Genomic DNA, 14,666 nt, shown 5'->3' with positions numbered 1-14,666 from the left:
ACCAATCTTGCTATACTGCAATCACAAAATTAGTCCACAAAATGCAGATTCTAGTCCATCTATTTAAAAGTGTTTCAAATCTTCTTCAAGAAGTTTGCATTTGGTTGGACTATTTGAGAAGCCACTATTGCTCTATAGGAGTTTCTTTTTTTCTATCCAATGGTTGTCGATTCTCAAAATGACCAAAAGGGCAAACAAAATAGCTTCACAATTTCCCGCCAAAAAGGGCAAAAAAGTCTTTTCATTAAACTGGCACTTTAGATTATGATAGATTCTCTCATTTGCTAATTTCCGCATACTTATGTATCCTGTCAGATGTCTTATATGAAAATCATTTGTAAGCATCACTAATCGTGAAATTAAAAAAGCTAATATTTGATGTATAAAATTATTGCATTTGGAACAAATGAATTTAATAAAATGTGCCCTTCGTAGGATTTGGAAAAATACAAAACAAAATATTGATGTTAGTAATAATTTTGAAGGTATTAGAATAAATTAAATGTATAAGATAAAATCAAATAATGCAAATGTAGACTTGACAATAGATAGCATTACATACAAATGATATTTAGACGTACCACATGTATATATGAAAATTATCAAATTCTCATTTGATAATTTTCATATAATGCAATTGTCAAGTCTACATTTGCATTATTTGATTTGATTTTATACATTTAATTTCATTCTAATACCTTCAAAATTATTATTAACATCAATATTTTATTTTGTTTTATAGTACTCCATATTTTAAAGTTTACTCATGCGAATATGCAATCCTTAAAAATATTTAGAATGTTAAGTAAAGATTGATTCTAAAGTTCAATGACCACAAATATGCAATTCTTAAGGAATGGATACCATAGTTAATTTATTAACTATTATACCACAGTTATGACCCAATATACATGTATATAGACTTCATTATCATAGTTACCGAGAAAAAATGGTTATGATAATAAAAGAAGCATGTAACAAGCAAATAAGATATGCAAGCCCCACTCTACACAATGCACATATTCAAACCCAAATACCAGAAGCTGCAAGCAAACTACAACGTAGAAATGATAAAGCCACCAAAACTCATGTCGGTTCAGAAAGAGCACGAACTCGTAAAATATTGAGAGGTTCACAGATGGAGCTGCAATACGATAACTAGCACGTTACCTGTACGTGTTTTTGTACCGCTTAGACGTGTAAAACAATTGATGCCAATCAAACTTTCACACTTCTATCCGAATGAGAAAATTGCACTATGGGTATGAAACAAATTTGAAATTTATACACAAATACAACAGAATGCTACTTGAGCATTTTAACATAAAAGAATCAAGGCCGGAGATGGAAGCTGGCGAGTTGAGAGTGCGAAAGAGAGCAGCTTATGAATGTAAACTGATCAAAGCTTTAACAGTGTGGCAGCAGATATACAGGCAGACTGAGTTCTTTGCTACAGATCAATTGGTGTAGCAGACTCAAAAATCGAAGTAATGCTGTCTTTAATGATTTACACCCCCACCTCCATTGTCAATCACACTGTACAGTATGCCCCACACAATGTGGGTTAAAACGTCGAACCCCTCCTCGAAAACTCCACTAGGTCAGCTGAATCTCTTTCCTCGAGTTAAGGGAAAATGCCAAAAAAAGGAGTAACTTCTCCTGCATAGCTGTTTCATCAGCTATACATAGAAAGAGAGAACTTCCGACTTGATAGTAACAAACATGCTCACTGACAGAAAATGGGATCCAACTCCCAAGTATCACCGCAATGCATATTATCAGTGATGATATAGCGTAATTGTTCACTGCCATGAAACCATATATCCTCAAGCACATAAAAATACACTCTCCCAACTCAACTGTCAAAGGTCTCATCCATGCTCATAATATCCCATTTAAGACTCTCTGGTAGTAGTCATACTGACGCGTCCGCCATGCATCCAAGCTACTGCTGATCAGTGAAAGGACCAGAGACACACATTGCTGATACAGGAGAACATTGTTTGTGAAGGGATGGACAATAAATAAATAGATTACAACAAAAGCATATTGGAGGGGGGGGGGATCAAACCTCCTCTGTCAAACTAAGATGAAACCGTTTCCTCAAGTTCTGTATTGTCCGGGGACCACCTTTGAAACAAGGGAATTCAGAATCCTGCAAAACATGGGGAATGGAATCAGATTGGGTCAAAACTATGATGCTGCTAATAGTTTTCTCATGACATAAGTGAAGAGATCCTCATTCCTCAGTTATCTTGTCTTAAGGGCTTAAATAAAGCACTCTCGAAGAAACATGGATTACAAGCAACCAAACGTTATACACATGAGAGATATAGCTTTATATCAATATATCATACAAAGTTCAATGCCAGTAGATCGCTACCTTTCTTAATGGCGAAGAGGTCACCATGAAATGAAATGAGCTAATTATTAGTAGAATAAATCACATCGCTGTTATTATTTTCCATGTTTCCCTTCTTTTTTAACCTTTTATTAATAACAAAACGCATTGTACTTGTATAATAAAATAAGTGAAGATTTTGCATCCTCATTCAATCTTCTTAACGTTATGTGGACCTACACAACTTCACCATTAATCACTCCTTATTTATAATTAAAAAGGCTATCTTCAAACATTCCCTATGAATCAAAAGTTCAAAACTTTCCTAGAAAATTTGAAGTATTTTGATTTTTATATTCCTCTACTATAATGCTGAAAGCCATAATCAACCATGAGTGCATCATAGAAATATAAGCATCAGACTTTTTAGTTATGATATGACTCAATGGAGTTTAATGTCACTTCAATTTGTCTCACCTACAACGAAGATAAACTAATGTAAAGATGTTTATTTAACAGGTCTGCATCAACCATGCACGATTTCGTAACACATGGATGAAATTTCATTATGGGCAGATTATATATCATAAGACAGACAATTGAGAACACATTTGCTGGATCAGTAGAATCTTCTCCTTCCATCAATACACTAGTGTTCCACCCAGGTTCGTAGGTTCTTAAAAAGAAATGAGATATTATTTTTGTTAAGGTATCTTAACAATGCTTTCCACGCACACATCCAATTAACTTATAGGAGAAGCTACCTCCTTTTAACTTTCTGATGATTAACAATCTCACTCTCACCGTCACGAAAAATATGATTACAGACATTATGCAACATTCTTCACATAAGGTTCTCATATGAGATAAAGGAGGTTCAAGAAGGCCAGAGACAACTTCCCAAGCAGATTTTAACAGAAGGTTCCAGACAGAGACGACTCTGTATATCGTAATTACATAACAAATACTGTCACATAAACACACCACATATTGGTCCACTGATCCACCTATATAATAACCCTTTAAGAATGCAACACGGTGGAATGATTACAAATACTCAATCATGACAAGTTAATTGAGTAAACAATAATTTATAAAAAAATCAAATAATCTCACCTGCAACATCTCGACAAGAAGAATTATGCGCTCCGCATGTTTGCGACACGTTAGAAAACCTTGGATGCATAAAACCTGAAAAATATAGGTTGACAACAAAAGATATAAACACAAGACTGGCCTTGACTCGTGCACATTTGATCTAGAGGACAAAGTACACCACTTACCTTAAAATAATCGAAAAATTCACTCGGGATTCCTTCAGCATCAGAGTCCATGACCTAGTACAAAGCAACAGCTGTGTTTCATTCATAAAGTTTTTTAACTTACAGAACCCAAATGATCTGAAAAATGTGCCTAAGTGAACTCATACACAGTTTCGTACTCGTAAGGAAAATGCTAGCTTTATAGGCTGCATGAAAGAATATCTTACCTCAAGAAGTTCACGGGTTAGTTTAAATGGTGCACTTTCAAAATTTACACCGCCGGGTGAATTAGAAAGCATGAAACCAAAATCTATGTGTATAATATGGCCTTCTTCATCCAACAACAAGTTTCCATTGTGCCTATCTTTCACCTGGGGAAAAACAAAGAAAACCCTCATTAGATCACTTGTAAACAGAATGGTTAGAACAACAGTAAATTTAAACAACAAATTAGTGCCATTTCCAGGTGTATATCCTAAGCAAGAGAGGAAGCCTAGATTAAAAAAAAAACAAAAAACACAAAATGTGTTTTATTTGCTAATTTCACCGAGGTAAAGAACTTTTTAGCAATATATGAATTTGTCAGTAAGCTTGATAGATGGCATCAATTAAAACTCCTTATGTTCATCAAATAAACGGATAAAACCATTAAGCGATAACACAAACATGGGAGAAAGACAGAAAAAAACATGCATTGTGGAGCATGAAACATCTCAATATAATACTCTTGAAGTAGAATAAATAAGTTGTGATATTCTGATATCCAATCATTCACCACAAAATATGTGAATATTTAAAAGCAGCTAGCCAGCTCATATTAAGTGTCGTCTTTTTAGCAGCTGCTAAAGAGAGAAAATGAGGTTTACCTGTAAAAGGTAGCATACTAGAGAGTATCCGGCCATGCTTTCAACAAAGTTCCTCTGCAAAGAAGAAAGACAGCTCAGAACTATTGAGTCCACACTAGCTAAAAGAAAATTCATATGGAGCCCATACAAGAAGAATAACAACATTCATAATTGGTATTGTAATATCGGTTTTCTCCACAAACTGGTTCGATGATAAAAAAAAGACTAGTAGTAGGCTGTACATGCAGAACCATATTTTTTTTTATCAAATTAGAAGTACCCAAGGAATCCAATTTTTTCAAATTAGAACTTGGGTCAACTCTTTGGTGTCAAATTGTTGACTCGGGTTAGATTTATAAGGAAAAATCAACTCATTGCATTCATTTTTGCAAATAGTCATTTATTTCATATGAAAACAAGGACTATTAATGCATAAGACAAGTGTATCTGCCCAATTCTACTAACAAGGGATGGCAATGTAGGTATTCCGCTAATTTTCATCCACGATGGCACGGTAGAGTGAGAGTACAAACAAAGCTCCTAATCTTTTGAAGATCAAGCATGATATCAAATAAAAACATACTACCTAGTTCCAATAGCACATCACATAAAATTTATAATAAGGAGAATTTCACAATTTTTGGGTTTGGTAACTTAAAGAAAAAATGATAAACAGATATTCAAATAATATAGTAACAAATGGCAAAGCAGTTCTACTATTACATAACTCCTAAACATAATATTAACCAAAGAACACGATCCACAGAGACACAGTTCAGTAGTGACAATTCAATTTTTCAAAATTAAACAGACCAGAATCAGGTTTACCTGAGAGAGCTTGAAGCTAGGAGAATTTTCTTCATACTTGGCAACAAAGAAGTCGCGCAAACTTGAGATGTTTGGAAACCTACTTTTGATTGAATGAAGTGATGCCTGACGAAAATAAAATAGCAGAAAATAAGTTTCATTGAAGATAAAAGCCATAATTTGAGGATATTTGACTAAATTTATGAAGCAGTATAATTACCGTGTCTGGTATGGTTTCAATAAGAGCTGTATAAGAAGAAGTAACTAAAACTTCATAAGGGCGCAACCACAGTGGGAGACCAGCCTCCTGAAATATATCTAGCATTGCAAAGTGATGAAAAACCAATCAATATAGGTTAAAGAAGGAAGAAAGTTGAAGCAAAATTTGGGAAGTGAAGTGTACATTAAAATCCAGCATCATTATCGCACTACTATGAATTAAATTGGACAGTAACCCAGGGAAGCGTAACTAATATAATGAACTCCGTGAAATAATTTGATATCAGAAACTCGGAGGTAGATCAAGTGCCTTCATGTGAATATTCCTGATCATCACAGAACTTAACATGATAACTGCCTTTTGCTCTCAAATGAGAAATATCCACTCAAGCCATCACATGATTCCTATTTATTTTGCTTGTGTGTGGAAACCAAATTAGTGGCACAGATCAAAAGAAAACTATATATGCAACAGCTAAGTCATTTAAATAATTGATCATGGATGATGTGATTATGAGGCCATTCTTGATACTCACATTAAGTGCCTAGATAGATAGGGGTTATGAGACCCTCCTCTATGGTGATTTCTCAAACAGTGTCCTGGCAAGTCAAAATCACCACTGGATACACATTTCTAACTAAGCACACATGATACTTAAAGACTAATGACCAAGGAACACCTGAATATAGTAGTACTGAGACCAGTGGGTAGGCAGAAAATGTAAACCTAAATTTCTCTTGGGAGAGGGTCACTTACCATAAAAGTGAGAAATAAGTTGTACAGCCAGGTGTTCCTGCCTACAGTCATCCCCACTCTTCACAATCACCTATATATCACAAGAATCAAATAAAAAGCCATTCAAGGGAGAAAAGAAATATGAGGGCACAAGTACATTGCAATGTACTTCCGGTGGAAGAACATAAGCACAAGATTAAGAAGTATGAAACTTATATGTGGCACAGTTCGCTAGAAATAGGGAGAGAAACATCATTTCATAAAATATGGCAAGAATTGTGGAAAAAGATGAAGCAATCATGATTCACAACTTATTTTGTCAACACATATATGGTGAAAATATTAGTCAAGCAATGAGGTTCCGTCCCAATACACCCAGATAGATCAAAGCTATCAAGTACAGATCATATATATTATAGATAGACTACTTAAAATTAATTATATCCCTTGGCTTAATTTCTGGTTTTAATTACACAGAGAGAAGAAAAAGGGTAGCAAGCATGCAGCAGAAGATTTAGAACCCATGTAGTTCTTTCCAAGACACATAGCATGCATGATATCTGTGTTAATTTCTGAAAGATATTCATCCAACTTTCTTCATGTGAGACAACTCAATTATTAGATTGTTATTTTATGACTCAACACAGTTAATTTGAGTATTAAGTTATTAACAAATCCAAGCTATCCTTTCTGATACATTACAAATGGTTGTCTCGTGCGGCTGTGTCATATAGAAATACAATAATTTAATTTTTAGAAAAGAAGACAATCAAGAATAAGAAAATTATGTCACTTTGATGTACGTATGAAGCAGCTATGAAATTTTATCATTCAGAAACTAAGAGTTGATGTAACTTACAGAACGCAAGTCCCACCCAGGTAGTTTACCATACATTGAGGCGTTGCATATTCTCTCCCTCTTAACCTCCCAAAGTTCACCAGCTAATGCATCACTGACTTTGGGGTCACCACCATTACCAACCTAATAAAATAGGAATATACATAATGACAACCCATGAAAACATAACTTACAATGAAGTCAGGCATTTAGACTTTTGACAATATATTCACCTTTGGTTGTGCATCTGATGAATCCTGACCAGCCCCTTTCAAAGGAAGCCCAGGAGGTGCTTCTCCTTTCAAAGCAGCAGCCTTTGGGGGGGCGTGGAGATTACAACCAATGAATATCAATATCTCATGTAAAACGGTGGCACATAAAGATCTGCCTTAGTAAAAGGATATTCACTGAGAAAATTTACATAGGAAGATTACCTTGACTTCCTCGATAGCCACAGTGCTTGGAACACGGCGGTGCTCCTTCCGGCGAGGTAGATCTTGATCCACTATGTCATCCATGCTAATCCCAGGTTCAGCTGACAACATAACCCTTACCCATTCTGAATCACGGTCAGCCTCTCTGGTCCAGCCAGCATCAGTAGCAGTAGGCTCATCATGGTCCAGTTGCTTCTCAACTGAGAAATTAACACGAACAAATTTCACTTTGGCCTCCCATAACTGAGCCATTGCTTGGTCTATAGCTTCAGAGGTAGACCTGGACATCCTATCATAACCAGTATGGTACACATCCTGCCCTGTCCGCAAAGGATACGCCCATGGTGGTGGCTTTGGCAAAAGTGCATCTCCATTTGCCAATGGAATTCCTCCTCTGGACAGCTTTTGTGAATTTGATCCATCCTTAGAATTACTATTTGAAAAGATGCAGAAAAAATCATAAAAAATATTCATTTCTCATATGAAAGAAGTAACACTATAGGTATCAACCTAGCTTATTCTGGGAACAAAACTCACCTGGGAGCTTCACTCTTCAAAACCTCCACACAGATCAAGTAGGGAGCCTTTTCTCTGGAATTTAGAAGAACAGCTTCATCTTCGGGTATGTGAACCACACGATACATACCCCTTCCTATTGGAAAGCATATTCCTGAGAGATCACCATATAAATAGAGCAGAGAATCAATCTCCCCCGGCGATCTAAAGACGCTAATGAGGATACAGTTATTTGTTTGGTCAATACACAAGTGACAGCATAAAAGAAATGTGCAGACATGCATAACAAACAAAGATAAACTAGATTATATGTAGTCATAAGACCAACAAATCTTGAAGAAATGTTATTATACAATTATACACAGAACACAAGTAAAAATCATAATGCATTAGCTCCATAGTTCTTGCATTCTTGAACAAGTAACAAACTCAGCTATTCCTCCAGATTATATCAGTCTCTGCATGCAAAGCCGATTGTATTCCAAAAGCTAGATTCGTTAAGTCGCCACCTAGTTCATCAATCATAAAATCTAGGAATCCACATGCAAGTATTAGCATTCAAGGGTCATAAAGTATTCATCTAAATGAAGGAAACTGTTGAGAATCTGGGGACACAATCCGAAAGCAGAGCCCTACTGGGGCGTGCTCTCAGAGATAACTAAACAGTAATATTCCACATGAAATGGAATAAGCACACGACTTAATACTTAATAGACTTAGGAAACAAAAGAACAAACAAAGAGTCCAAAGCTAAAAGAAGTAGTCACTCCCAAGCTTTCAGAACTATACAATTCATTAGACTACAACAAGCTGGCGAAATTAATTCATAATAAAGCCATATAAGTTTCTCGTTGAAGAAATCCAGAGCACCATAGAAGACAAATAGAAAGGCAGAATGCCCAAGTAAAAAGAAAGAAGGAAAGCAGATATTCTGAAAATCCAGGTGAATATTTTACCAAAGATAAGATAGAACAGTAAAGAAAGCATATACAATTTCTAGCAAAAAATCTACATATTAAAAATAGATATTTTAGTGTAAGGGCAAGCTGATGTATCAAAACATGAACCAATGTTAAATTTCGTTTACCTCCACTATTTTGTGCATCATCTATATGTGCATTGATTTCTACAAGCGACTGAAAGAATGCAAGAACGAAATGTTCATTAGATGGATGAAATTCAACGATTTTGAAGGAAGCAAATAGAAAAATTAAGACAACCTCACGAAGAGCAGATTTTCGATCTTCAACAGGAAATATATCAACGAGGCCATAAGATGTCTCACATAATGTTTGAACAAAGTCAAGTGATTCATGATATGTCCCTTTTCTAAACAGAGATGCACTATTTGGCAGAGGAGGTTTGGCATTTGACTTTTCCCTTTGCTGCTTTGGTGAGCCAGGAGAGTTCTGCAAAATGAAATACCATTGCTATGAATTTGTTAAAGAAGCCAACCTATATCAAGCATTTCTTAATAAATAATAGGAATGAATCTCTGCTATAAATATATGCAACTCTAATTATACATATTAAACAATACCACAAGAATGATTACAATTACCTCCCTTGTAGGACATAAATGATACATAAAAGATAGTACTCTCAAATATATCCTGATTCCTGAAGAATGATGCATATAGTTATCCAAAAAGGTCAAAATCCATGATCTACCATGGTTTGAATAGAGTAATCAAAGAAAGCAGTTCCGTTTCTTTCACCATATCAAATTTACCATCATTTTACATAATCTTTTAGTATACCTTATTTTATTTCATCTCTATTCATTAATAATACCAGAGGTAGACAATCACTCATAAGTCAGCTACATAAACAGACATTTTGATGAAATACATTGAGCTAAAGAAGACCTGTGACTCAATCAAGAGCAACAGGGAACTTCACCTAAGATCAGATCGAACATAGAATACTGCATCTTCCCCTAAAACCTGTACACTGAAAATCTATAACTCACTAGCAGGTTAATTTAAATTTAGAAAGTTAAACCAAGCCATATTACTGCCATTTGCTGTAGACAGCTATTGATCAATAATATGTTTTCTTCCAGGGTGGAGAATTATCTGGTTCACATTCCTAAGGAAAAATTTATATTTTCAACAGTTTCGACTATGATAAGCATATAATATAGGGATCCCTAACTTAACCCAAAACCAAGTCAAAGGTAAAATGTTGACTCTCACTTATATATTATTCCACACTTTCATGTGGAACTGATCTGGGATTCATATCAATCCATCCCCTTTCGAACCAGATGTCCATGAATGGCACAAGGGTGGCGAACCCAAATACAAGGCCCATCATCCATTTGCTGCCCCTTGGCCCACATCTTCGATGATGCCCCTTTGATAGTTACACCTAGAGATACAACTATTCCAAAATATAGATTTCCAAGCTGGAATTAGGAACTAATCCTCACTGCAAAAATTATTCCTGACACTAATATTAACACCCAGGGAAACAACTTTTTTAAAATAAAGATGTCCAAGCTAGAATCAGGAACTACTTCACTGCACCAATTACTTTGAAGATGACTAGGGGTGGGTCGGTACGGTACCGACCGTGCCATACCGCATACCGTACCGGAAATTACGGTATGTCAAAATTCCATACCGATACCATACCGAATTTCCGGTATATCGGAATTCCGGTATACCGGAAATTCGGTATGATAATTTTTGATACCGTTACCATACCGTAATAACGATATGCGGTATGGTAACGGTATACCAAAAAAACCTATTGTATCCAAAATATTTATAAATGTAATATATATATATATATATATATATATATATAGGGAGATGATCAAAATAAGTATGTGTTTAAATCCAGAAATGCAGACCAAATCTCAGCCCTAGGATTAGATGATCTAATGGTCAATAATTAACCAAAAACACGGAAGGTCATAATTAAGCAATTTTAGGTCATATTATAATATTTGGATTTAATGTCATACTAAGATCGTTTTAGGTCATGCTTTGTTAGCATGACCTACAAATTACCTAATTATGACCTAAAAGTGCTCTAATTATGATATTGTTCTGCGTTTCTGTATTTAAATCCAGTTTTGCATAGATCAAAACCCTATATATATATATATATATATATATATATATATATATATAAATGTAATATATATATTACATTTAAATTTTTTTAAATTTTATATAATATAATATATATATAAATGTAATATACATTTTTTAAAATTTAATATAATATATATCCAAAATATTACATTTAAATTTTTTTAATATAATATATATATAAATGTAATATATATTATAACATATTTAATATATATATATATATATATATATATATATATATATATATATATATATATAGAGTCCCATTATTCACAAATCCACTCTTAAAAACCGAACCACCGAACCATACCAAATTAGGGTTTTTAGATCTAGTTTTTTATGGATGAGAGACACAAATTTATCAATTATTTTCGCTTTCATCACGAGCCTATTTTAATTCATCCGAAGGTAAATAAGTCATACTAACATGTTACGAAGATTTAACTTCATTCCAGTAGGTTTTTACTTCATTCCAGTAGGATTATTACTTCATTCCAGTACGTAAATGCGGTTTCGCCGTCGCGTGCCGTTCTTTCTCTCTACAATATCTATTACCACCGCCCCAACGCTGATATGGTATAATAAACACATGGAATGATGTAATAAATTATTGGAATGAAGTATGTGTAGAAGCATTTGAAGTCCTACTGGAATGAAGTAAAAACCTTATCCAATGAAGTAATAACGTTTCTGAATGAAGTAATAAACTTACTTGAATAAATTGCATTTTTTTAATGTAAATAAAGTAAAAACTCAGGTCAATGAATTCAAATGAAATATATGTTGAATCATTTCAAAACCTACTGAAAGAAAGTAAAAACATGTTGTAGTTTCAAGGTATTACGTACGGAATGAAGTAATAAACCTATACAATGAAGTAAAATGGGCCTATAATGAAGACCGAAAAATTTACACAGCAGCACATCTCATCAAATAAACTAGATCTAATGGCCCAGATTTGGTCTCTAGTTCGGTCTTTAAAATTGGTTCGACATTGATCACAACTCTATATATATATATATATAAAATAATCTATCGGTATACCGGTATACCGTGGATTCGGTATACCGCGGTATAGAAAAATTGATACAGTTACCGTACCGAAACACTGCGGTACGGTATCATACCGTACCAGAAACTGCGGTATACCGAAAAATCGGTATTTTCGGTATTTTTCCGGTACGGTAAGTCCGGTATTTCGGTATAATTTTCCACCCCTAAAGATGACATCCTAACACGGAGTATCAGTAGTAAAACTTTTCATGTTTTGGTAAGATTCAGGTTCTTATTTAAATATGGGGAACTGACCACTTTGTTCTTTCTGGAGCCATAGAGTTCAGAATCCTCAACAGAACGGTCACGATCCTTGAACAACTTCCGGAAAAAGTTCTCTGTTCCAGGACTGCTTTCATGCGCACTACTGTTATAGCCGTTGGTATTTGCCTTTGAAGCTTTGGAGTCTTCTGGATGAATACGAAAAGACTTACGGAATAACGCAAACTCTGATTGCTCCTCATCTTCACCATTTGCATGTACCTTCCTGTCCTCATCATTCCACTCTGAATCTTTCTTGTCTTCATTTTTTTCTTTAAATAGTTTCTTGAAAAATCCTTCTTTATCAGGATCATCACAGGACTTTGATGCTCTTTCCAAATCATCGAATTTATCACTACCATCCTTCCTGTCCTCAAACTTGTCCTTAAATAGCTTTTTGAAAAACCCTTCTCTTTCATCATCTTCTGGAGCTCTGGGCAAAGTTTTGTCATCTCGATCACTTTTACCCTCGCGAAACAACCGTTTGAAAAATCCATCTGAACTAGTGGTAACTTCCTCCTCATCTTTACCACTCAAAATCCTGCGAAAGAAACCATCTTTCTCCGACTCATCATCATCCTTATCAACTGACTGTTTCACATCTTCATCTCGACTACTACTCAATAACCTCTTTAAAAAACCTGCCTCTTTCTCATGCTCCTCCTCATCTTTACTTCTATCCACCGACTTCTTCATCTCCTCATCCCGGCCATCCTTTAACAACCTCTTGAAAAACCCACCTTCCTTCTCAGGTTCTTTCTCATTCTCCTTAGCCAGTGATTTTCTTGCATCCTCATCCCGACTATCCCTCAACAACCTCTTGAAAAACCCACCTTCCTTCTCGGTCTCCTCAACAAACTCTTTGTTCTTATCCCCTGACCTTCTCACATCCTCATCCCGACTATCCCTTAACAACTTTTTAAAGAATCCACCATCCTTGTCAAGCTCCTCATCTTCCTTCTCGGCCGACTTCCTAAACAATAAAGCATCGCGAACCTTGGCCCCTGGGATGAACTTCTTAAAAATCTTATTACTCTCATCTGGCGATCCTAATACCTTACCACCATCATCCTGAGATATCCCTGATGAGGGTGAAAATGACAAAGACCGTGATGGCTGTGTACTGCTTGGAGGCGGTGAAGATGTAAATGACAGCAACTTCTGTTTAGAAGACAACAACCTATTCAGCACCTGATTCTTACCAGTAGGACTACTGCTACTACTATTGATATTACTTGAAGATGACATAAAACCACTACTCCACGACGTCTGAGGTTTAATCAAAGGAGGCCATTCACCCATCAAAGTAGCTGCAAACTGGCACTTCTCCTGAATCCTACTAATCCCCTCGTTATCATCTACATCTTCCAACTCCGCCATCAAAAACCATTGTACTTTAAGCGCAATTTTGAGGGATCTTGAGCATATATCGATCACAAACTTATCGAGTGAAGGGCTAGGTTTGTGAATCAACATATAGCAAATTTGAAACAAGTAGCTCTCGATGCCGGAGAGAGGAAGAGTGTACATCCGGTTGCATAAGTAATCCCGCACCCCGGGATGATCGTGCTTGTAGAGGTAGCTGACCGCGATCCATTCGCAGAAAAAGGACGAATCGAAGAACCTAATCAGCCACCCGCTCTCACCGATGCTCTCACTGGTTGGAATCGTCCGCGTCACCTCGCGAGGTGACTCGGCCCACTCGCCGAAGGCACGCGTCAATCCCAGTAGCCTCGCCATCGTCAAATTCTTCTGCTCATCCTAGAAATGGGCATCAATCAATCTCAATCCAAAACCCCTAATTTTGAGAATTTGAAGTGATATCCCCTCAGGCGCAGAATAGAAGACGATGTACACAAAGGGAATTTGGAAATAGGGGTTTCGACCGGCGCCGTGAAATTGGCCGGCACCAGCGGAATAATTGGGAAATGGTGGTGGTGCTAACGTGCGCGGAGGGGGGAATTCCTTTTAAATTGATTTTTTCTTTTTTAAGTTTCGAGTTGGGTTAGTGACGGCGATGGCTATTTTTCTTTGTTGGAGTCGAAACTTAATTATTTTAAATAAAAAAATATTACTATGAGTCGAAACTTAATTAGTTTTAAATAAAAAAAATTACTACTCCACATGGATTTCAAACTTTAAATACTCCAATTTATGGGGAGTCGAAAATTAATTACTATTTTTAAATAAAAAAATATTACTACTCCATATCGATTTCAAACTTTAAATACTCCAATTTATGGGGCA

The 14,666-nt window shown here is 35.7% G+C and overlaps 1 protein-coding gene across 1 annotated transcript; it reads right to left on the bottom strand.

Annotated features, from left to right (window-relative positions):
* Positions 1-1,095: 1,095 nt before the first annotated feature.
* Positions 1,096-14,427, bottom strand: LOC121771327 (phosphatidylinositol 4-kinase beta 1-like). Its single transcript, XM_042168109.1, has 16 exons — positions 12,414-14,427; positions 9,219-9,407; positions 9,086-9,134; positions 8,020-8,152; positions 7,483-7,915; positions 7,282-7,362; positions 7,070-7,192; positions 6,232-6,301; positions 5,476-5,573; positions 5,277-5,381; positions 4,470-4,523; positions 3,831-3,974; positions 3,625-3,678; positions 3,458-3,532; positions 2,072-2,155; positions 1,096-1,983 (listed from the first exon to the last, which is right to left on the bottom strand). Exons 1-16 carry the CDS (start codon positions 14,157-14,159, stop codon positions 1,882-1,884), a joined length of 3,540 nt encoding a protein of 1,179 aa, XP_042024043.1. The 5' UTR covers positions 14,160-14,427; the 3' UTR covers positions 1,096-1,881.
* Positions 14,428-14,666: the final 239 nt, after the last annotated feature.

Source organism: Salvia splendens, chromosome 16 (assembly GCF_004379255.2).
Source record: "Salvia splendens isolate huo1 chromosome 16, SspV2, whole genome shotgun sequence".
Taxonomy (NCBI): Eukaryota; Viridiplantae; Streptophyta; class Magnoliopsida; order Lamiales; family Lamiaceae; genus Salvia; species Salvia splendens.
This window is presented reverse-complemented; position numbering and strand designations above follow the sequence as displayed.